The sequence below is a fragment of the Pterocles gutturalis genome, unplaced genomic scaffold, assembly GCF_000699245.1.
Source record: "Pterocles gutturalis isolate BGI_N339 unplaced genomic scaffold, ASM69924v1 scaffold5535, whole genome shotgun sequence".
Lineage (NCBI taxonomy): Eukaryota > Metazoa > Chordata > Aves > Pterocliformes > Pteroclidae > Pterocles > Pterocles gutturalis.
Window position 1 is genome coordinate 2,543 of NW_010145737.1, and position 25,394 is coordinate 27,936.

Below are 25,394 nucleotides of genomic sequence, written 5' to 3' on the forward strand. Positions count from 1 at the left end.
GCAGTAGTCCCTTCAGGCCTAACCTCTCCAGTAGCTCCAGGGTCACCGTCCTGGAAATCCACTTATCACAGCTCAGAATGGTCTTCACTGCCAAATCTCTTCCTATTACCTCTCTCTGCTCCTGCTGATTATTTACTAAAAGCAAACTTCAGTCTCATGCAGCTGCCTGCTTCCAGAGAAAGGAATGTAATTACATCCTGCTGTAACAAGGTGCAGGACAGGGGCTCTCCACATGAGGCACTTACGGAAGAGCCATATTTGAAGAGGAAAGGAGAGAGCAAAGCTCTGACATTATAAAGAAGAGCTTTATACGATAAAAGGGAAGGAGGCTGACGTAAATCAACCACATGGTAGAGGAACAATATGAGTCCTGGAGCTTCCCACTCGCATGGTGTCTGGATGTCCAAGCAGGGTGCTCTCTCAAAAGAGATGCCCAAAGTGCTCCCCCCTCCATAACTACTGTGAACAGTTCTTATCCTGGGATGAAAGAGAAAGACTCCTTAGAACAAAGTAAAAGAAAGATGTTTGGCCTCAGCAAAGATGATGACATGAAGTGTAGCTGAGTGGAGAGAAGCCAGGAGTTGCTCAATACCCAGCCAGACCACCAGACATTTCCTGCCAACACATGTCATTCCTAGAGGAAAGAGTATTTGGTCGGCACAAATGATAATGAATAAACTTTAGCATTGGCTGATATACCTTCCACTTCTGGCAAGCGCCTTCCTTTATATTATGAAAGAGCTGGCAAATACCCTCCATCCATTATTCACCCTTTTCTTCTGCTACGGTCATAAATACATTACACCTGTTGGCCACAGTTCCACTCACCATTTCTCCAACCCTCACCTATTGATGCGCCACCCCACCGGCACTCTGTTCTGTGTTCATGTACCACAACAAACCCTTTTGGTTTAAATCAGGAAACAATATTAAGGGCAGATTTCCACTCTTCCTTTAAAAGAGCAGACAAGGATGTATATGGACACAAGAAATTTCTCGTTTTATGCACCCGCTTTTTGTTATGAAGGTCTTACCTACACAAAATCAGAAACAATTTTCATAGCAAAGAAAATAAAGAAACTATTACGAAGAAATGGTTGGTATCAGCAGGTTACATAGACATAAAGCATCTGCATACACATATGGTTCTCCATCAACAGAATCATGCTTTTAGGGAACTACTTGCAGCTAGGCGAGACACTATGAATCATGAGCAGGCACAACATGGAATGTATTTAAATTTGGAAATCAAAGACCACACAACATACACTTTTCTCTTGCCTTCCAGGAAGTACTGAAATTTTTCACCAGTTTAAAAACATTTTAAACTTTTGGAGAAGACACTAGGGAACACCTCTACAAATATAAATATTGTTCAAATGTAGGACACAGTTGCTCAGGTGCGATAAGAAAAATGTGGTCCTAAGTACAATACTACCTGGGGCTTCTCTGGCTGGACAGAAAGTAGCGTGCTGTTGGGATTTTTGGTATTTAATACCCAAAATTTTTTTTGTCTTTGGGCACCAACTCACAGAGCTGAACAAAATGAATTCACGTTTTGATGAGATATTAGGAAGCTATGGTGCTCTGGCCAGCACATCATAGTATGACTCTTACTACACCACTCCATCATAACCACTGTGCAGAAAACAGCTGGCCTACATATGTCCACGGGTGGCTTCCAAACCTACCCCTTTCCTGTCAGGGATATCCAGCCTTCCTGATCTTGCAATCTCCAATCCCAGCCCAGCCACATGTTAGTTCCCACAGCATTTTATTTCAGAGGACAAAATCAACTTCTGTATCCACACATGGCCATAGTTACCTGTGGTGCACAATGACATCAGGTTACCATAGTATTCTTGCTGCACATACTTGCATAATTTTGTGTATGCTTAATAATACAACAGTTGTTTTCAAGTTGCTGGCTCTCTTTTGCAATACTCATCATGCCGCATTAATGAAGTATACACTATATGAATGATAAGTCATTTTTGTTGTGATTTCTGGCACAAGAGTGCTGCTTCTTGTGCTAAAAAAACGTAATTCACATAGCCAGAAAAGGTTCCATAGCACAATAAATAAATTCAAGATTTTAAAATCAAAATCAGTAATCTATGAATGCCACTAAAACCATTATTTTACTCTATCTACAAATACACAAGCAGTTGTTTTTACAATTGCTCACCAATGCATACTGACAGACTTAAAAGAAAGTTACCTAAAAACAGAAGGACATTTTTAGGAAGAAAAGGTTAGAGTAGTCTTCACATACACTATACTAACAGTTGTTGAACTAAATATCCCTTAGACCATAAGCGAGGAGCCAGCAAACCACAGCACAAGGCAGGAACAGGGGGACAAGGGGAGGGCACGGGGACTTCTTAAGCTAGGTTTGCGGCCAAAACCAGCATCTCATTCAACTACACCCTCAGGAACAGTCAGGCTATTGTCTGAAATTTTTATAGTTTCCATCACCTGAATGCACTGGCAGTTGCACCACTAGCTGTGTACTTTTCAGGCTGTCTTGTTTCAACAAATGGCCACCTAATACAGGAGCAGTGTCACACTCCAGATATGACACGTACAATGCAAGGAAATCAAGCCTGCCATATAATACCTTCTGCCAGTCCTTCAATCTCCCAGCAGCAGAGTCTATGTTCACTTTGGGGTTACGCAGGTAATAGTCAGGATTTTCTGAGCTTCCATCCCTATTACTGGTATACAGCTTTGGGACAGAGTCTGCTTTCAGAATGTGAAAAATTCAGGTATTTCTAAGTCTCTCATACGCTCTTCTGGACTGACAATATCTACGTCCATAAAATGTCCACAAAACCCTTCTGAGGCCTGCATACCTGATGAAAGCACCTCTTTCATAAACACAGCATTGAGTCAGGGAACAAGCTTGCATCCCCGCTCTCACCACAGAACAGGGAATTCCAGCTCAATCTCTGTTATTTCCAGCACACTAACTTGTAGAGCACACACTTCATTACATTACATACCTTAGTGACAACAGACCCCATCAAGGCTACTATGGGTATGTTGATTACCCTCTAGACAATAACAGGTTGCAAGCTGCTATATGACAATTGCCACCTGTACCACTGTTGTGGGGGTGGCATTCATGTTTGTGTGCCAAGGAAGCCGGACAACGCTATGCTCCACTCATGCCACTATGAATCTGGCCTTCCACGTCAAGCCTGGAGCTGCTGCTGGTTGCCTCAGATTTCCATGGAGATGGGGCTGGTTTACTTGCAGGATACCCCCAAAACCACCACAGCTTAATTATTCTGAAGAAACACTGTAACAATGTAGCTGGTAGTCACTTCTCAGTTACCCCTCCATCTAAAGCCTTGTCCTTGCAAATACATAGTAGGTTTTGGCTGGTCCTTACAGTGGAGAATTGATTCAATCTCTGCCTTTCCCATTGTGCAGCAGAGCAACTGTGTCCCCCAGAGAAGGGCACACAGAGGCACTATGAATGGCACTGGATGCCATGCAGAGGACAACGTATCTTTTGTTACTGAAATTCGTTGGGACTCAGTGCTTTGGATTCCCAAAGGCATTCAGGAACATAAATCTCATTCTGGAAAGGAATTAGGCTCCTGACTGCCTTTGGAGATCCAGGCCAGCGAGCTGGCGGAAAGAGCCGATCGTGAACACATTCTGCCAAATGCGGCATTTCACTGGCACAACTGTTGCTGGAACATCTTTTTCATCATACACAATCTTTCGAATGATCCCAGCTCACCGCTACCACCATCTTCTTCAACCCTAATTAAATTAACAGACAAGAAGGAAGAAAGTTATTTAACCTTACTGAACTTAAAAAAATAAACTAAATTTTAAAAACATTCCCTGCACCTTCCTGACATGCAAAAATAATGAATGAAACAGAGTAACTCACTTTCAAACACTTGAACAGCAATTTTTTTCACTTGTCATTGATGTTACAATTACACCAGTAGGAATCCTTATGAAAAGAAGGGCAACAGTAAAATAAAAAAAAATCTCCTATGCATGAAAAAAAGAGAATTTTGTCTTAATCTGTGTTCTTCAACCTTCTAATGCCTCTTTAATTCCAGGCATGTCTAAATGAAAGAAGGAATTGATTTTTCTCAGGAGTGGTTCACCCAGCAAAAAAACGTGTCAGTTGACAGAAGGACGCACTATACCAAGCCTGAGCTTCACTGAATTTCTGAAACCACTGAGATGTTTTAATATTTCCAGAGACTATTTCAAGAGTAACAACATAAAAACAGAGACATCTGGAATTAAATACCATTAAATTTCACCTCAGTTTTATTCTTCTGTCTCAGTTGGACAGAGATATATACTGCTGAAATACATATTCCCCTGAAATACATCTTTGTATTAGTGCTACCAACAGAGCCAGTTTCTAATTAAAGGGCCATAATATCTTAATATTAACAGAGGGCAATGGTTTTGGTCTGCTAATTTTTTGCATCTTCAGCACATCCTTAATAAGAAAGAGAGATTAAAAAAAGCATTCAAGAAGATGACTATACACTAACTTTTTATGGTATTGACACATCATTGAAGATGTGCTGGTGAGAATCCACTGTTTATCCTTTGATAGAAAAGATCTTTTGTGCTGACCTATCTCTTTTTAAGTAATTAAACGCTTTCACAAAAAAACCCTAAAACAAAACCCCAAGAGAGCCAAAAAAAGTATATAATCTAAATAACCATAAAACATAAATTGAGAACTACAGTGTTTGGCTAGAATTTCAAGGAAATCCTTCTGAAGCTCAGCCACTCCACTTCTCAAATCCTAAATTCAACAGCAACAATGTAACCCTTCACATACAGTTACTGGGAAATTTTTACTTGAAAGTCTCAAAGCCACTTTTTTTAAAAATGGAAAAAAAAAAAAAAAAAAGAGTCCTGAAGTGCCCATAATTTTTCTCAAAATGACAAAAGCAAGGACTATATGTGATAAAGCTGAGGACACAATTTTCTAAAGAGCCTATCTTTCAGTCTTTGCCACAGCCATTACTTCCCACTACCAAAAAAGTCCGGGGCTCTGGCGTCCAGATGATCAACTGCAAAGGGAACTGTTGATACCTGGGGCTCCTTTCCCCTCAGCCTTCCTTACGTGCTGCCTTTACATTGACAAAGAGGGAAGAGGAGACATATGCCAACACAAGAGAGCAATAAAAAAGAAAAAGTGAAACAAGCACTCTTGCTACAAAGCCACAACTTCCACTGTTGAGGCCTGGTTTGGGGTTTGGGGTTTGGGGTTTTTTTGTTCACCTACCACTGCTCTGGGAAACGGGCAGCCCCGGCTCCGCTGCCCTTGCCCAGCACCCCTGGGCGCTCGGGGCTCCGCCAGTGCCCATCCCACAGCTGGGCTGGGGAGGAAAGAGCCTTGCTTCCCAATGGAAGCCACAACATGTCCTGCTGCAGCTGCACCAAAGTGCATGTTACCGAACTAATCATGGGTTTCCACCCTCCTCCCCGACTCTCTTTTTTTTTCTCCTTTTTTTTTTTTTTTTCGACAGCTGTCTTCCTATCTTCCCAACAGGTGCTATTAGGCCCTGAACAATGGTGAAGGCTTTTAAGCCACTGCTGTTGACAAGTGAAAGGGAACAACAAATGGCTCGGTAGTGCTCTTCTCCCCGGGTCACTCAACCAATGGTAATAGTTATTATTTTTATTTATTAGCTCTGCGGCACTGTCCTCCATTGTACCTCCTCCAACCTCCCCTTTCCGTGACAGCAAGGAGCTTTTTAACTTTTAATAAAAACGGGTGAGCGCTTAGCTCCTGAGCTGGCTCTTTCTGTAAAGTGCACAGCTAATGAATGTTGTCCATTTAGATCTGGATAATTTATGATGTCAGCGGAGCGGAGGTGGGGAGGGCTGGATCCAGATATGACCATTAGTTACACTGCCGGGAGTGACAGCGTGAGTTAAGGGGAGGTGGAAGGTGGACAGAAAGAAGAGGTTCCCCACCCCACCCCAGGATTTGTTTTTGCAGGATAATTACAAGGTTAGGCAATAAATAAGACATTCCTCCCTTTTGAGGTTAACATAATTTTTCTTTACCCTTCTTAGCATTTCACTGACCGTATTATAATCCTCTTCAGAGAACAATGGCAGATAGAAGAAAAGTTAATTTTCCCTTAAATGAAAGCGACTGCACCCGTTTAAACGATGCACTCAGACCTGTTACCGCTAGGAGAAATAAATGTGCTGAAATATTTTCTGTTCTAGTAATGAACACACGTATTCATACATACATATTTACTAGATGAGGTTACTCAATTAATAAACTGTATATAATGGATAAGCTCCATCAAATGCAAACCCTGTATTGTGAGTGCCCTGGCAAACCAGGTAAATATGAAGGCAAATCAGGCAATTCCACATCCAAACAAAATCAGTAAACCAGCAAGTAAGTCACCTGGAAGAGCAAATACACTTTCCTGAAAGGTGAAAATATAATGCTAAAAAACACTAAAATATTGATGTATCACAGAACTGTCTGGTTTAGAGTCATATGTTATCAATCAAATTGAGGTAAGAGCATGTACATCTTTTGATCATCTGGACCTATTTATTTAAATTATAAATTGACATAATTGTGTACTGAAAGGGCTGCAGTCATCAGATTGTCCTTGCACTTCCTAGAGTAAATGTGTACTGTTATAATTTGAACCTAATGATAATATTGAAAGAACCATAAAATACTAATTTGGGATGTTAATAAAACCATTAAAAGTATTTAAAAAATTGAAAACAGAAAACTGAAAAGGATCTCCCCCTGAAACAACCAAGAAAACACATAATAGCCTCAGATTTCTATTCTCTTTAAAAATATGACAGACTGTTTTACCACTGGAAGTGAGAATTAAAGCACATACGCCTGATGCTAAACAACTACACATCCTGAACTCCTCTTGCACAACATATGTGAAAACAAAATCTCAATCACCGACTGCCAGATGCCAGAAAGAGATGAACAATAATAATAATAAAAAAAGATGTACACTATAAAACAAAGCTTCTCAAGTGCAGGTAGTTTCACAGTAAATCAGACTGCTAGTTGTAATGTAAATTATATTTGCATGGAATCATTATGTCAAATCAAGTAGAAATTATTAAAGCTAATGTAATCTTTGGACTTGCTTAAAATAATCTTCCAAGATTTGCACACAGGCTTCTCCACCGAAGTACAGCATTCCATCTGCCTTGACAACTTGTTCTGTTTGTTCTCACTTGTCTCCATTCATGGATTTTTTGGACTCTGTTATTTTCAGCATAAATAGGGAGAGGAAATACACTGGATTTCCTTCTGATGGAGCATTTTTCGTCCTGAGTTAGGGGATAACATCAAAATACACAGGTGGTTCAGCCATGTGGCAGTTGTGACAGGTAATCCCCAAATAAGCAAAGAGAAATCAGAGAAAGTCTATTATGCATAGCTTTTTAACATAATAGTTCTAGACAAGGGGAAAGGAAAGAAAGTAAAAGCAGGAAAGTCAAGGAAGGGAAAAGAAAAGAGCGACAAAGAAAACAATACTGAGAACAAGGAAAGAACAAGACTAAGAAAGGGGACTCATTTGTCAAAATCCAAAATGTACTTATATTACACAATGCACTGAAGGAGTAGGAGAGTCAGGGCAACTCTGCAGCCACTCCCTGACTATTGAAAATGGTCACAAACACTGAGCTTCCCCATTCCCCAGCCACCCAATAGATAGCTGCAGCAGCCTGGGAAACGTGAAAGAGAGGTGGTAAAGGGCTGTAACATGAACTTCTGCTATCAGAAGAGACAATAGGATTTAGATTCAAGCATAAACTATGCCTTCAAATCATTGCCAGCACTCTAAAGGGACAAAATGTTATTTCTTTTTTATTGGAGAGGAATCTTACTCATACCCTGCAGCAGAACTTTTTCAGACTATTTTAGAAAACTTAGACTACCTTCATTCACCTCAGGATGATACAACTTCCTCTGCCAATAGTTGTCCAGTTGCACAAGAAAGATCATCTGCATTCAGGATGGCTTCATGAATCACCAAGGACCAGTAAGGGGAATGCAGGGCAAGAACAGAATACCTTCTCAAGAATTAAGGTCATTCACTGAGCAGCTCTTTACACAATGATGACAATCAAGAGGCACTACATTCTCCCTGGTAAAAAAGAACACAGACCCCAGAGATATGGAGAATGTCAACATTTCCTCTGATGAAGGGAAGTTACTTTAAAACAAGAAACAGTGCCCTCACCTCTGTGCTACCAATCTCATCAACTGACACCTATAGTTAGCCTTTTCCCACTTTGTCCAACAAACTTGTCCTTGTCGCTCTGGGAGCAAATTTGTTCCATCGAAAAACAAGGGAGCAGTAGGCGTACTCATCCTCCCAGATTTCTCAAACTACCTCTTTGAGGAGGCCTGCCTCTAGTGCTTGGGGGTGACTGAAATTAGGTCTTCCACATAAACAAAACCAATTATTTTTTTGCAATTCCAAAGCATTTGCCTGCATGGTCCCACAAGAGCAGTGAACAGAAGCAGGATGAACAAGTTCAGATGAAGAAAGAACCACTTGGAAGGGACCACCTTTTCTGCAACATCTGCAGTTCAGGATTCTATTAAATTCTTTTCTTCTTAGGTGTGGTGGCAAGGGATATGTGGCTTCTGCTGTAAATGAGCAGAAGCTGCACTTTGTTTTGTCACACAGAAGTCTGGTACCAGTGTTCTTCGTACCTGTGTTCTCATCTTGATTATTTCTACCTTCCATGGCTACAAAAGGAACAAGGCATCTTCTAAAAAGCTCTGACTCGTCCAGAAAACAGCAAATCACCTAGGTCAACCTAGGGTCTTTATGTATCTGAAGTTCTAATCGCCGCCCTGTCTCTCCTAAGACTCTGGCCTCATATTCAAAATCCTCAATGGAACCACATCTACCTACTGAAAGAAAAAACAACCCCAAACTTCCCTCTAGGACTATGATCTCTAACATTGACTGGGTTATAACTGAGTAGAGGAATGAGAGATGGGGATGGATCATAATGTATGCATTAGCAAGACAGATCCTTATGAGGAGCTGGACCTATACTCAGGAATACAAACTTGCAAGATCTAAAAATTATCCTCCTGATAGTAAAAGTGTGGAAAGTCATAGCTCCTTTAAATAAAGACCAAATCTCTAAATGAAGAGCTTATTGGACCAAAGAACAGGTCTGTGAAAGAACCCAAAGAACAGATCTGTAGGTCTGTGCACAGATCTGTGCAGCTTTACTGCTGGGATTCCTGATCTGTTTTCTTGAGTCTTTGTGTGGGATAACTCTGAACTTTGCTTCAAACTATCTCCAAGTCCCTAAGAAACTCAGCTAAATTTTAATGTTTGCACTGAAATCACTTAAAACAGAGAACTGTTGGTGCTGCTGCAAAAAAAAGAAATTAATCCAACTTCATTATCAATTGTACCTCAATTTTAACAATGACACATCTAAAATATGTTAATGAGCTTTGTCTGAGTAATAACATTATCAACTTGTTATATGGAATCATATCTTTTGCGATTTAATTTTGTGACTAACATTGACTTCTCATGTTTGGTACCTAACTCTCTTTGCAGACACAGTGCTTAACACTATGCAGTCTACACACAGACTTATTTCGTGTCTTGTACGAGATGACTGGAAAATGAGCTTTTCTTTTTCAACCTTGAGATAAAACTGGGACTGAAATATTTTCTTTTAAACCTACCTCTCTCTGAATAAGATAGAGAAGACCTTGAATAAACATATATTAAATGTTTCTCTAGTATGCAGGTACAACGGAGAGTCATACCAAATATGTGCGAGTACACCAAGCACAGAAAACAACCCAGAGTCAATATCAAAAGTGAGGTGGGGAAACAGAGGGATGTGGGGCTCCTGTGGAGTGCGGCAAATGACAAGGGGAAATTCCCAGATTGCTTAAGAACAGGGGGTCTGGGAAGGTGGGGTGTGGAGTAACTGCAGAATGGTGTAACAGGGAATTTAATGGATCAGAAAAGGCTGAATGGGATAACAGGCCCATTGTTCAGAAAGTTCTCTTTTGTGACCAGGCTTTAAGAGAATGCCAGAGCAACAAATGACTTAATCCTAGGGGGATGCTATGGCATAAATGAAAGCAGTCTATACCTTGAAAGCCGATGGAATAAATTTCTGTATCACATAACCACATTGACAACTGCAGCTTTCAGCAAACTCCTAAGAGCAGCAATTGGCAAAAACCACACAATCATGTCCACCTCCCATGTCCCCCTTTTCCTCTTCAACAGCATTTTCCAATGTACTTGGGGGGTGGAGGGGGGAATAAACCACACGAATGACAAATACTCATGGTCAAGTGTCATGTAAAATACAATGGTTACAGGGAAGAACAGAAGAGAAAGAAGGAATTATTCTGTGCCTGCTTCCCTTCTCCTATGTTCTAACCACTGAACTAAACGTGGAGCCTCCTGGTTATATGAACACAGACATTAAGCACTACACCACCAATTTACACAGCTTCCCGCTCCCTTGCTAAAGAATGGAAGTGCCTTAATAGACACTTGCCATAAAATGGAGGCTAACCTCCCATGTCTCTCTCAGAGCATCACATGTCTTTGGGAAACATTCCCACTTGCTCATGTATTTCTTGAGCCCTGTTATAGTAGATGATGGAGCCGGAGGGTCCCATCTAACTCCAGGTACATCAAAGATAGCATCTCTCCAGTTATTTCAACACAAGCTGAATCAAGAATACAGAAAAGGCTAATTAAAAAAGTAAAGGTCACACTTTAGGGCATAATATAGAATACGTTATGCCTATGCTTGCAAGAATGGCAGGGTAGGTAGTGGAAAGTGGAACAATGCTAAAAAGGGTACGATCAGCTTTTGCTTTATATATAACAGAAGAGCCAGGATATTATTTATTATATGGTCAGGGGATTAAGGAAAATATAAAATGACTGGTTTTCATAGAAAAGGTAGAAAGAGAAATTTCTCAATCAGCTACAATATTTCTTCACCAAATAATAGATTCTTATTTGAAAAAAAAAAAATCTTCACCTTATTCTAACTCAGGCAGAGAAGTGAAATGGAGAAATGCAACACAGCTATCCCCAAATCAAACTTTTTCCAGATGTTTATAAAAATTGGCCTCTAAATTTGCAAATTCCTACTATATCTAGGTGGAACCTATTAGTGGGTTGTAAATTTGGCAACAGAAATTCTTCACTTCTTAGGGAGTCTTGTGAATGATACTCAATTCTAAAACAATTGCCTGACTATAATTATTTTCCTCTCCAACAATTCAGAGCTGAAGAAGTGTTGATCAGCTGTAGCTTGTGGTTTACTTAGTAGGCAGTGTGTTGCACTTCTTATCCTTCTTCCCTCTCCCACTTAGCTTTTACTAGAGAAAAAAAAAGAGCACCATAGGTGTGCATTGCTAGATCACTCTGCACAAAAGCTAGGCTTCTGCAAAGCCTTGATCTGAGTTTAATTGAAACACTTGTTTCCCTACCTGTTTCAGATACTTTTCTCAAATTTAAAACATATAAAAGCAGCTATTACCACTTTGAACATTTCTAACTCAGAGAAAATTAAGTAATAAAAAGTTTCCTCCATCCTATTTAAATTACATTTGGGTAGTTCTCTGTGGGGCTACTACAAAATCCTTTAAGACCACTAGTATCTTAGCTACATTAAATTAATGACGCATCTCAAGCATTCACTCTTCTACAGAAGAGTGTAGGCTCTCCAGTCAGACACCTACAATTCACTAAATTGGAAACATTGACCTAAGGGAGACATCAGTGCATTATCCTTGCACACAATATTGCATTGTGATGTAAAACACAGATAATATTAGGGGGATTAGGAAGATAAGGTATACGTTGAGTGGATTTTTCAGTGTCAATAGGGATAGGCTTCAATGGACTCAGTGCAGTTCTCCTGACCACTAAACCATTCTAGTTTCACTAGCACACAATACTACATCCTTCTTCATACAAACACCCCAAACAACCAAATTCCAAAAGTCCCTACAACGTGGTCCTGCTGGTCCATACAATACTTCAATTAAGGCTGAGCTACATTAACTGTGATTATCAAGAAAATATATATTTTCATAATGCCAATTTTTCTCCACTGCTATAACTCTTCACTCCCAAAGCTGTGTTTATAATGAGATGGTATGGTGCATTTTCCATTAAAAGCCTCGGCAGGAGTTTCTGTAGTTTTTCTCATGTATCACAAGTTCAATACTCTTTCTGCATTTGCTTCACAATAACCAGTCCATTTCCAAGTGATTAATTTTCTATTCTAAAACAATGCATTCCTTTTCCCTCTCATTTTGCTGGTGTGGTTTTTTTTTTTTTCCTTTTCTTACGAAAAGAAAAAAAATTCTTTTTCAATGACATCATGGTATAAAATTTTCAAAGCAGGTTTTAGCAGGAGATATGCAGATTGCTTTGAAAAGTTACCCTCATAAATAACAACAAAGTACTGAATTATCAAGGCTGTAACTCAGTGAAGAGGTGCTGTAACCATTTATATTATATGACCTCAGCAGAACCTCTTGATTGAATTGCAGCCTTTCATTAAATCGGGCACTCTGTACTATTTTCTCTGAACTAGAGTAAATCAGAATGGCAAAGAGATTAGCCCCCAAGCCCATCTCTTTGTGATCTAAAGGCATATAATTTTTAACCATTACCTCAATTTTATTTTGTAACTTAAAAAGATGGTGCATAATCTACTGTGTCGATAATTCCCTTCTCTGTGAAGTTGCATAGTTTGATGACATGCCAAAAAACAACACTTTGTAACCTAGGTACATGTAGAAACTAATGCTTGTAAAGGTGCAAGGTGCCACTACTGAAAGCTAGAGAAAAGTGGGGAGAAAAGGGAGGGAAGGGGAAAAGAGAAACTATAGATTCACAGCACTGCAGATTCATTCACAAAAACTTGGAAACCAGAAGGGACCATTAGCTCATCCAGGCTCATCTTCTATATATATTACTGAATATTCATTGTTTCATCAACCAAAATCAAACCTTCTTCTGATTTACTTCTAACTATCATTTTACTAGAAGAGAAACAGCTGGCCTCTGAGTCAGGACATTCCATAAATATCTCCCTGCTTTTACTGGAAATTTTTGTGTGGAGGGATGAGGGTGGAGGGAACCGGGGTGCTTGTAACACTCTCTCTGTTCATCTCCAGCTGGCTTATACAACACTGTCTCCATAACGCAAGAGACAATCTCCATACCAGCGGTTCTCAAACAAAACCATGACGACAACGTCAACATTTTTGAACTTTTTATGAAATGGGTCCATGCAGGAGCTCCTGTGCTTGTGCAAGTGGTCACTGCATCATTTCTCCAGAGGATGCTTCACAGGCTACTCGGCACGGGCTGGGAGAAAACTGCACATGCAGGGGTATTTTGAAAGAGAGCAGGAGAACATTGCTCTGGATGTACAGTTTGTGTCTCACATGATTTAAGAGAATCCAGTTTTCTCCACGGTTTGTATCATACACTGGAAGAGCATGGCGCTTTCCTTATCTGGCCATAACATTTCATAACACGCTTCAGTTTTCCTTATTGCTTGGACTTTGCCTCCTTTTCAAAGCCCCTACGTTTAACTCGGTAAGAGAAAAGCTACAGTAAGTCCCTTTTTGTATTTTCTTATATTTGTGTAGCTGTTAGACATTTTGCAAAGGAGGGGAGTACCAGCCAGCCTTTCACAACAAAAGGGCTACTGTCACTGCGCCAGTCCCAGACATGGTGGAAACCAGCCCACAGGAAAAGGCCTGGCTCCAGTGTTAGGCCCCGGCCGAGCACAGTCACTGCATTCACTCAAATTGGCAACAGGTCTCAGTGTTCCTGGCTTTGAGCTGTGAACAAGGGTCGGGATTGAATAACCAATTATACAACCGCTGACTGAGTTTATCCAAGGTTTGCAAACTGCTATAATAGCCCAGTATTCACTGACTGTTTTATCCTTTTCCAGATATAGTGTCATATCTCCCCTTGTGCTCCATTTACATGTCACTTTATTACATACGTCCATTAAAAAGGTTAATACAATGTCACAGTCAATGCCTAAACGTTGCCATTCAGTATCCTCGCCTTGCTGCCCCTAGTACATTTCATATAGGCGCATTTCTGTCTCTCCCCCTTTCCCGCGCTCTCCCGCTCGCTTGCTCGTGCAACCTGCTGCAAGTTAAATCAATTTGCTGTCAAGAATACAGAGCAGTGCATGAGCAAAACAGTAGCCAAGTGTCAACAGAGTAAAAACTGCACGCTCCCTAAAGTTGCCAGTCACGGTGAACGTATTATATCGCTAGTGATGGGAATAACCTTTAAAACTCTGAAAGTTCAGATAATTACTTAAAATTGTAGACAAAGTTGAGACTCTCTAAATCATCAGGGTCTCTTAAACTATCAGGAAAGTTCACTTGCTTAAAAAAAAGTCTTTCAAATGGCTTTTCTTACTTTCGGATAAATGTTAAACTTACAAAAAAATTGTTATTCTCAGATTTTTAACGCTTCACAATTTGACCCCACCTATAAGCCAGACGCGTAGGAGGCTGGAAAAGACTGGAAAAAAACAGAACCAAAATCCCCTACATCTTCCTGTTAATGACTGATGGAGATCTTGCTTAAAGTTGTTTTGGTTTTTGATTTTTGTTGGTTTTGGTTTGGTTTTGTTTTGTTTTTGCAAAAGACTATTTTCTCTGATCAAATTGGTCATCTCTGTATGGAAGTTTGTTTCTGAAAACAGCAAGGGAAAAAAAGACTTAAAGTCTTCTACAGGTTCAGGTTTTTTTCATTTCTATTTCCTACTGCCTTATTAATACAAAATGGTATGAGAAACCAAAGACAAAATTTTACTTTTTGATTTCATACTATATAGCATACAAAAGCTGTTTGGTTCAGAGTGAAGATATTTTATGAGTGGTCAGACTGTGCCTTCAGACACACACTCTTGTGAAGGGCTGTACGATAGCAACATGAATCACTGCTGTTTGCCTATACAATATCACCAAGAGAAAGGTACAACTTTTGAGTTGAGCAGTACAGCACGGGATCCCCAATGGTATCAGAGTGAAGCTACATTTATTTTACAAATTATTATTTGATTCCTGATCACAAAAACTGATTTTCATTTAACTTTGTGGCTTTTTACAGTAAGGAATAGGGCAGTTCAGATAAAAGGCTTTGATCCTCACAAGTAAAAAACTTGAGGATATTTTTTATTCTCCCTCACTTTCCTGGGGCTTAAGACTTCACCTTTTTGGTTCAGACCAATGTACTAAAGCACAACAAAACCACACCTATTTCTCTGGCATGTCTGACCATGCAAGTCAATGGACACAAACAAAATGTTTTTGAAAATATTATTTTAGTGGAATCTACTTGATTGTTTATAAATTATGACAGCCAGGAAACGTGCAAATACTTGAATATAATCTAAACTCATCATCATTATGTGGAGTCTGACTGCAGCAATGGAAAATGGAAGATTTTTCTCAATATGCCCCACTTCAAAAGAACTCAAAATATACTATTCACGTATATTGTACAATAGTCCTAAAGGCAACAAATCCATTCAGTCAAGAGAAAATCATTCATTGGGCTAAGACTTTCCAAAGACTTTTCCTATCTGATGAGTGCTAAGGCTTCTAACACCAGCCCCTCATACTTATACAGACTGTTGCATGTGATGGTACCAAACTACTGCAACGAGATTAAACGATCTTCTCATTCCTCAGTCTAGGAAAAGTTAGGGATATGTGAAGCATTGTATTGCACTGTTAGAGGAGCACAGCAGCCCTGACACACTAAATGGAGAGACACCCCAACTTCACGTAATTTTTTTGACTCTCAACAAAAAGTGAAAATCTTCAAGAAGATCTGTTAGTCAATTAGGGATTCTAAACAAGAAAATAATAGACAAAACCTATTTCCAAGGAATCACTTTCCTATCTAAAAGCCTGCATGTAAAGTTCTTTCTTTCGTTCTTTTTTTTATGACATGCCTTTTGAAACATGCACAATGCAACTGCCCGCTTTTGCATCATAAAAGATCTGTAGGCACCGCATTGTTCAGCTATCAGTAATAGACTCTTGATTGAGTTGGACTCTGAATGACACATATTAGCAGCAAATGATAAAAAGAGAGACTGGAGAAAAACCCTCCTCTCAATTTACTCCTAAACCAATTATCTGCAAGCTATGTGCACCATGAAAGTCTATTAGAAATAAATTATATTAGCACTGTTTATGAAAGCTATGGCAGGTTGTTATCCAAAAACATTAACTACTTCTGAACGGAAGAGAGGAATGGGACAATACTTTTGGCAAGTGGAGAGGCTGGTATTTTTCCTTCTTTTTCCTCCTCTTGTCTAATTAGTGTAAAGAAAAAAAATCGAGGCTAGATTTTGTTACTACAGTTTCTTAGAAATTCTTACAACTTCATAACCTGACTTGGTACTAATCTAAGCCTGAAGCCAGGAGCTTCAGAATTATTTAAGGAAGAGCAACTCAGCTGAATCCCTTTGGAAAAGGACATTCTCTAAATCCTGACTTCTTTTCCCTGCTCATTCAAGCACAAAAAGGAGAAAATGGAGCTGGAATTTCTATGGCCAAAACCAAAACAACAACACAGGACATGACAAACCTTGGCAAGTTTACAGGCTTTCAGACGGAGAAGGATGCAAAACTGCATCACAGGCGGACAAATGCTTGCTACAAAGAAAGGCTTAACTTGAAAATAATGTTATAAAAAAAAATGTTATTTTTTTCTGTAAGGAAGTCCTGAAAGTGAAAATTCCCACCCATCACCCCTTTTTATTCACAAATTAGCATCTTGCAAGTGTCTGCAGCCCTGGTCACCACACAAGACACTCCAGATGCACTGTTCTGTAGGAGAATATACTACCTCTGTGACATCTTGGCGTTACTTTATCAATGTTAGTATCTCACACATCAGAAGACAATAGTCTACTGCTCTGTAATGTACCTCCAGCAGTCTGTGCTTCTGGATTTGGAGGAAATTGGTATTTCCTGAAAGATGGTAGGCCTCCCAAGTAAAATTGTCATATTACTAATTTGTGGAGCGTGTTTTCATTCCACTGTTAGATGACTTCTTGCAAACACCTCAGAAAGATTCTTACTGATTACTAATATTTTTGTCTCAAACCTCAAACAAGCTCTCTTGAGCAATGAACGATTCAGATTTCATGAATCTGAACAATAATCTACAGAAGTTACTAGCCTAGTCTGTCCCACAGTCCACAGACCCTGAAAGAGTGGCAAACACACCAATGAGTGATCAAAGCACTTTGCTACGATATTAAAAAAAAATAAATTCAAAAGAATAGTTTTACTTCCTTCTAAGTTTAGGGAGAAAATTTGACTCACTAGTTTCCAACCTTCTCATCACTTTTCCTTCCAAGGCCTCCTTACTGTGATCACACAAATAATTTTCATTAATATTCCAAGTGAGATATTAATTAATATCTAGCTATTCAATCCTTGAAAGAAAAGAAGAATAAGTCAGAGTTTGATTTACTGACTCCCTGAAATAGATTCTTAGGGGAACTAAAGAAATTAAGAGATTAGAACAAATTGTATCCTATGGAACTCATTCTTATGGTCACTCTGGAGTTGTTCAATTTATAATTGTGCCTTATGGTATTCATGCTACTTCCCTGCCCTCATCAAAAGAGAAGTACAAAGAAGCAAATGTGAGGGCGAATTTTTTCTTCCATCAGTTCTGATGGCTAGATGCTGTAATACAGCCTGCTTTTATTTCTATTAGAGTTCACTTCTTAGCCTAGTGTTAGCAATAGCTAGTTTTAAGGCAGGACCAGTAATTCCAGCTTGCTAATTGGTTATTTCAGAATCATATTATTATTATATCAAGAATTGGAATGCTACTGCTTTCTTCAATCTTTGTTTAAAAAAATGAAGATATGAATTTCTACCTCTTCAATTTTGAGACTGCAGTGAAGTGATGAATTGCCAGTGGTTGGTAGATAGCTTCTATTTCAAACACATATTTATCTGTGCTAGCTGCAAAATGATAGGGCTGTACAGAAGTAAAGATTCACTTGTTTCATGTTCCTAATCTTCTTCTGAATATCCCTTCATAACTTGACTATAAAGGGATGGATTTATTTGAATTTCATTTGTGATGTCATGCAGATTTAAGAGCATTCCTAAATAAATGAAATACAAGAAAATCTTTGAAAAGTTTTCTCTCTGAACGTGCAATAGGTATAATGAAACAGCCAGGACCAGTGAAACTTAAGGGAAATGTAACTTAAAATCTATCAGGCTATTAACATTTTAACCACCTTCAGTCATATTCATGTTGTTACACTTCCAAGTTATTTTCCCTTTAGAAGAAACATAAACATAAGTTTCTTTGATATTTTAAACCCTGACTTAGAAACTGTTTTAACCTCCCTCCGTCCAAGTGTTAACTGACTAATAGCTCTGCAGCTGTGGAAGAAAACATCTCTCATCTCCCCCATGGTCCGGCACCTTCCATTTATGGTTAGAATGATTTCATTACGTTTTAACCACTGCTGGCTGCCATATTTTTCCCCTAGCTCTCTCCCCAGCCCACTTCTAACTGTTATAAACCTTAGAAAGGATTTGGGAAGCTATCACTCAGAGCACCACTGAGCAAGAGCCAATCACCAAGGCAAGGGAAGCCTTCTTACCTAAACAAACCATTATCGGCTCATCTCATGTCTTTGTACCCTTTTTTTGCTATTACCTCACAGGATTAACTTTTATCTCTAATCTCTGCTCTGGCCAACTGTCAGGGAGCCTAAAAGCTGCCTGTCTTTTAATCTGTGTGTAATAATACTGCTGTTACTAACAGATAACTGTGAAACAACATGGAGGGAAGGAAAACACACAAACACATAAGGGCTGATTGTTAAAAACTGCTGTGCTCACTTCTGCCTGAATGGAGAGCAAGATCATGCATGATGTCCATGTTGCATTCCCTTCATTTTCTCTTTCATGTTTTCCTTTTAAATCCAAACCTCATTGAAGCGTCTTAATTTGGGGGATCTGTTCTTATTAACCAGTTTATCTGCTGTTCAACTTGACACTCCCAGGTTTCTAGGACTCTGAGAAAATCCTCATCTATTTGTAACTTTCCATTAAACAAACAAACAAAAAAATCAGGAAGGGGAACACGACAGAAAATAAAAAAAGGAAAGGAAAATTAATGATCCTACTGTAAAGGGAGATATCTAAGGCTTCAAAACAGTCAACATTTTAAAACTTGTCTTGAAATAAGTTTCTTACTGGGTGGCACGTTTACCAGGCAGTTAGGCTTTATACTTTACCTGAAGTTAATTATTTGATAAACTCCTCTCAATACTACATTACACCACATTTAGTAAAACAAGACTAACACTGAAGGAAAAACAAAGACTACTTAATTATGGCCAGGTGTATATGGAAGCAGTACTCACAGAATATGGGATCTTGTGGGGTTAGAGCAGGGAGGCAAACCCTCATAAAAACTGCTCTTGTGGGGGTGTGGGTGGCATTTTTTTTTTCAGATTTTATTAAAAGCTTATTGAAGTCAACGACAGGCCCTTTGATTTAAATCTAGTCCTTGAAAGAGTTCAAAAATCAACAGGGGAGAGGAATAAAGGAGGCACACCAAAAAAATCTCAGCAGGAGAGCTGTGTATGCAGTATTTTAAGGAAGTGGTTGTAAGGACAGAAAGGATACAAGTCTTATATGGAATTGCAACAGCAATTAGACCTAGAGTGTTGGTAATAAATGTATTTTAACTATTGCACTATATAACTCCTAGGATTCCAGCTCAGTATCTTACTATACCTCTAAAGACCTATTTAGCAAACCAATACGTTCAATCACTCTCCTGATATGAAAACTTAAAAATTAGGCTTTGCACCATACCTTGAATAATCAGCAAACTCAGACTTAAGGAAGCTGGGAGATGTAAACCAGCACATGTCAAAATTTCCTCCTGGCAGGTCCAAGACAATTACTTCAAGAGCTGTTACTCTGAGGATCCCAATTAGGACTGATCAGTCAGTTTAGCATAGTGCTTTTCATCATTCGATCTCAGTGCTTTACAAATGAGGTCATTATCCTTACACTAGTAGTGTTTTAGCCGCTTCTTCTATGGGTACATGGCTGAAATAAGACTTGTGGGGAAAAGCAGAGAACTTAATTTAGATCAGCTGGTATTGACAATGTTTGCTTGCCCCCGTCAAATCTGATTATGACTTTGTATGTCCTAACAGTTGTGTAATTTTCCAGGTTGAGCTGGAATGACATCATTATTCCCAAGTGGGGAAAGTAAGGCAGAAAAAGAAATGGCTTGCCCAAGTTCATCCAAGAAGGCCCAGTGGTAGAGCCACTGTCTTCTGTTCTAAAGCTGAGACAGGTGCCAAAATAACCAGGGCTTTCTGTCACTCTCTAGGACCTGGCTGAAATGCACCTGGAAACGAACGAGAAGCTAGTGAAGGTGTCAAAAACCAGTGCATTCCCTATGGCTTATGTCATCCATAAGAAATCAGAAAGGCATCCTGCAGGAGTGATTATCTTCTTTGTAGTGTCTACGTATCAGTCCTCTGCACAATGTGCTGTAATGATCTCAGTTACAAATCACGGTGACAAGGATTACAGTGGTAGGGTCCAGATATGAAAGGCAAGGCTGCAATCTTCCAGCCAAGCACAAACAAGCAAGGGGAATTTTTAGCTACTAAAGCCACCTGAAACTCTAGGAATAGATGACAGATCGAAACAGTCCCAAGCATGAACTTCTTGGCAAAGGACAGAAAAAGACCATCATGAACCAGGGAGAGGGACTAGAATCACTCTGCATCACACCTAAATCCTTTCCTACTGTCTGACACTACTCTTCCATGTCAACTGTCTTTAAAGGGTTTGTTCTTAACTCCATATGCTACTTGAACAAAGACAAAGATGTCACAGCAGCCAGAGCTAGCTGTCCTTTCACCGGAACTCAAACTCTCTCTGACTCAAGTCATTGTTCCTGACAACACTTTGAACTCCAGTGAAGACAAGCAGGAAAAATATAAAGAATTCCCCCATCCACCAATATGTTGATGATTTCCGTCTGCATATTGTGGTTTCACACACTACCTATCTCCAAATGGTTTCCTGGGAACTTTTGATAGATAACAAAGAGAAAATTCATGTTTTCTCTTGCCAAATGAACAAGTGACCACAACTGTCTGGGATTATTTAGAAAAGAAAATAGAGGAGCACCCACAAGTGATACCATCCACCTCAGGAAGGGATCACAATTTAACAATGTTTGCTGCTCAAGTATCAAAGGCTGCCGCTAGATCTAAACATGGACTATGCCTGTAAAAAGATCCTCAAAAAGCAAGGCAAGGAGCATTGCCTCTCATTCTGCATCTTGATAGTAAACTAAGAGGGACAAGAAGATTTCAGGAAACCAAATTGTTCAAAACCCTGTCCCTCCCACCTGTTTCACCTGACAACATGAAGTCTAAAGACTTGCCCATCTCACCCTAATATGCTTATACTCAGCCTCAAAATACAGGATCTTCACAAGTATTACAATATTTATTCCTCAACTCGGATCTGAAAATGAAAACAAACCACTATAATCTCTCACTGCCACCTTTGAAATTCTCCTTCATACCACTCTCACTGTTGGTCCCCCATTTCACTTCATCACAGGAAAAATCTAAATCTGTTCTACATTTAAGAGACAACATTCACAGTCTTTCAGACTGCCAGCACCAAAACCTAACAACCAAGTTCTAATCAGTGACAGAGATGCGCCTACACTTGCAACCCACTCCCACTAAAATAAGGAATCGGGGACACGAACACTAGCTTTGACCCAAGTGCCCAGATTAGCAACCTCCCACTTGCCCCCCCTCAGAAATCAATATATCGCTGTGTTTAAAAGTGGTTTGCTGAAAACCTCTCAGAAGCAGCCTGGTGACGGTGATTATCTGAGGATCTTAAGTGAGGCTTTAATAAGGTTCTACTGTATACGGTACATCTAAAAAAAAGCCCACTAAAAATAACAATGAGAGGAGATGATTGTAGAGAATCTCACTCTCTCAGAATCACTTCTAGCTTGTGCCCGCATGACTACAGTAAAGATATCTTGTCAGGCCACAAGGGCTTGACAGGCCTAATCAATAGCTGTTATTTTTTTACAAGTGCTGACAAAAGAAAAACATAATTTATGCTACACAAGATGCTGAAAATAATTCATACTAATTGGACTGCCTAAAATTTCCCTTCTGTCCTTCTGTTTTTAACTTCACAAACTTCGACTGTCCACACTAAAATGCTTAGCCTCCGAGCTAGGGAAAAAATGAAAACAGAGGAGTAACAAGGGCAATATTACTTTCTTGCTATCTGACAGTTTAAGCTGCCATTTCTAAGCAAATTTTGCATTGGATTTTAGCATCTAACTTCCTTCAACTGTTTGTAAATGACAGCTATACTGCACGAGAACGCAAAATCTTGCCAAGTAAACGGTAAATAAGCACAGACCTCCTTCAGTATTGTCTTCAGAGAAAGTTAGAAGAATGCAGACAGCTGTGACACACTTTAATATCTGTAATACATATTTTAATAGTCTATATTCTTATTAATCCCTGAGACTTGTAACAGCCCTTTGGAAGAACACACAGTAAATCTTATGGTTTGTTGATTTTTTTTCTCTTCATAACTGTGTACAAATATTACATAGCACTACAGGACTGCAAGGGGCCTTCTAGGTCATCAGGTTTGCCCCTCTGATACTACAGTCAGGCTGTCATGCGGTACTTTTCACTAGCTTATAGAGCTCTTCTGTAAAAATAGTTCAGGGCTTTTTTGCTCCAACACGCTGCTCCAGAACCCTGCTTTCTAATGATTAAAAACCTTCTGATTTCCAGATCACTTTTATTCACAGCATGTCTTTCTTGTTTTAGGGCCACTGCCACGTCCAATAAGAACCGATATTTGCCTATGTCTCCTGAAAACAGGCAGAATTTGGGACAGCATTTCTTAACTTCTAAGTTACTCCAAGGATGAATTTAGCTTACTAGATGACCAACAGTTGAGTCTATAGGCAGAATTTGTCCTATATTTGCTTCAGTGCACATGTCCTGTAGCCAACAAACCGTCTCCTGAAACTAAGCTCACCAGACACATTGTTATCCCTTACAAAGGGAACATCTGAAAAAGCTAAAGTAGCAATTGGAAGTTTCTAATAAAGGGAAGACGCAGCTATGTAATAAAATATTTCAGAAGAAACCCTCCATTTGTCTACTAAACTATAAAAAGTACCTTCATGAACTGAGTATTCCAATTAAAACCAAAACAAAATAGACCAATAATAGGACCAATAACAATTATCCATGTTATCACAGTAAAAGGTTAGTTTCCAGTCCCTGTCCTGTTTGGAGGACTTTGGATCTGGTGCATAGCTGACTAAAAAGATATAGGCAGCAATGTTGAGCATTTGTTTTTAACTAGTATCTTAACTGTGGTAATACAAATAAAAGGTTAGATGGTTTCCCAAAACTAATGAAGATGCATTCCAAATCCTAAAACACAAGGTGTAAGCTGCAGAAGAAACCTACAGGGCTGCCAGGCCAAAGCCTCTACTGGGGGAACAGACAGGTACTTGGAATTTTTGGGGGGAGGTGGGGAAACTAGCAAAATGTTCTGCATGCAAGGATGAAGGACAAGCAAGAACTGAGGAAGAAAGAAAGGTGGTCAATGGATTTTTTATGAGAAGTCCCTATTTCTGTAGCATTTTTACATAATTCCACTGCAACCACGCGGAAATACGCCCAGTAAATATTACGATATCTGAGGCTGCTTCTTTCTTTTATTGAGTGCTCAAATCTGGGCTCAGGTCTTAAAGACTTAGACCCAGTTGTATGTGAACTTCCAACAGAAACAGTATTTCAGAGTGAGCCTGCCCTATGCTTGGCATGTTTGGAGAGGAAGTCAGCTTGCTCCATAGTAGAATGTAAGGGAGAAATAGCAATCAGTTAATAGAGAGAACTAGACAATTTGGCTCAAGTGTTATCTTAAGCCTAGAACTAACCTGACAGGATATCTGTACCTCAAATTTAGAATTTAATCAGACCAAATGCCTGATGACCTTCTTGCAATTGCATAGCACAGCTCAAGTCTTAACAAAATCCATATAAAAACACCTGAGGGACAGAAATAAATGTTCACATCTGACTTTAGTCTAACATGTGGCTATGCTGTCACAATACAAGCAGCAACAAAATCAATGTGTAGTCCAATGCAGAATCTTTTTACCATTCACTCCTAAGTTTATTCATTTTCAAAAGGGTTCATGCTGTTCTTCTGTCCAAAATTTGCCTACTTCCAACAGATTATTAATATTTACTGGTAAGAATAGGAAAGTATAATCATGATAAATAACACTAAACTCTATTCCATCATTCCTGTATTTCTATTTCAACACGAAGAGTTTAATAAATATGAGACACACAACCCTTGCAGCTCAGTAACAATCATCCCATATGCACAAGAGGGAAAAATGTATGTTTTTGTAAAAGAAATATTTTCTTTTATAGTTTTTTTTCATACACTGAGGCTTTAAAGGGCATCAATAACTATATGTACGTGTATGTAAATGGAAAAAACTTTCTACTCTTACAATAACTTCAAAATTCAAGCAGAGCAAATAGATTGAAATAAATTGAACAAGGAAACATTTTAGAATTAAATAATTATGACTGAAAATATTATTTTGTGGCTTTGTGGAATTATTCTACCTGACTTTGTAATGGAGTAAGAAACTCCTAGAGACAGACAAGCAGGTGATCAATTAAACTCACATTTCAGGAATGGGTTGAGTATTCATTCAGTTCCCACCCAAACATTGAACTCTCTGTCAGAACTTCTCATAGCAAGCAAAGCTTGCTCTTTGTCAGTTCCATTAAATACAATTAGCTGAGCAGTAGATTCGTGTACAGGAGCAGAGTTGCATTATTAACACAGAACTCTGAAGAATCCTTATATCTATACTCTACTGTGTTGATTTTGCCAAAGTCACTGTTAGAATCACAGCTTAATTTACTTATGGAGAAAATCAACTTTCAGAAGATCCAGGAAAGAAAATCATATTTACAAATGTGCCAGCTTCAATTTCAAGGTCTACAAGATTGTATAAAAATATAATAAAACCAGAGGATCAGTTTTTCTATTCTTTCAACATACACAGCAAATCAAATCTTCCAGATCTAGACAGTGCTATAGATATGTATGAGAATGAAAATAAAAAAGATAACCACATACACTGAAGAACAGATAAGAATCATCAAGTGCA

General features: G+C 39.1%; 1 protein-coding gene across 1 annotated transcript in view; it reads right to left on the reverse strand.

The window, feature by feature from the left end:
- Nucleotides 1-4,030: 4,030 nt before the first annotated feature.
- The window catches only part of LOC104470521 (transcription factor SOX-5-like), a 94,157-nt gene continuing 72,793 nt past the window's right edge, over nt 4,031-25,394 (reverse strand). Inside the window, exon 4 of the mRNA XM_010085475.1 lies at nt 4,031-4,201. Within this exon, the coding sequence (XP_010083777.1) occupies nt 4,191-4,201 (11 nt within the window). The 3' untranslated portion in view covers nt 4,031-4,190. The remainder of the gene's footprint in view (nt 4,202-25,394) is intronic.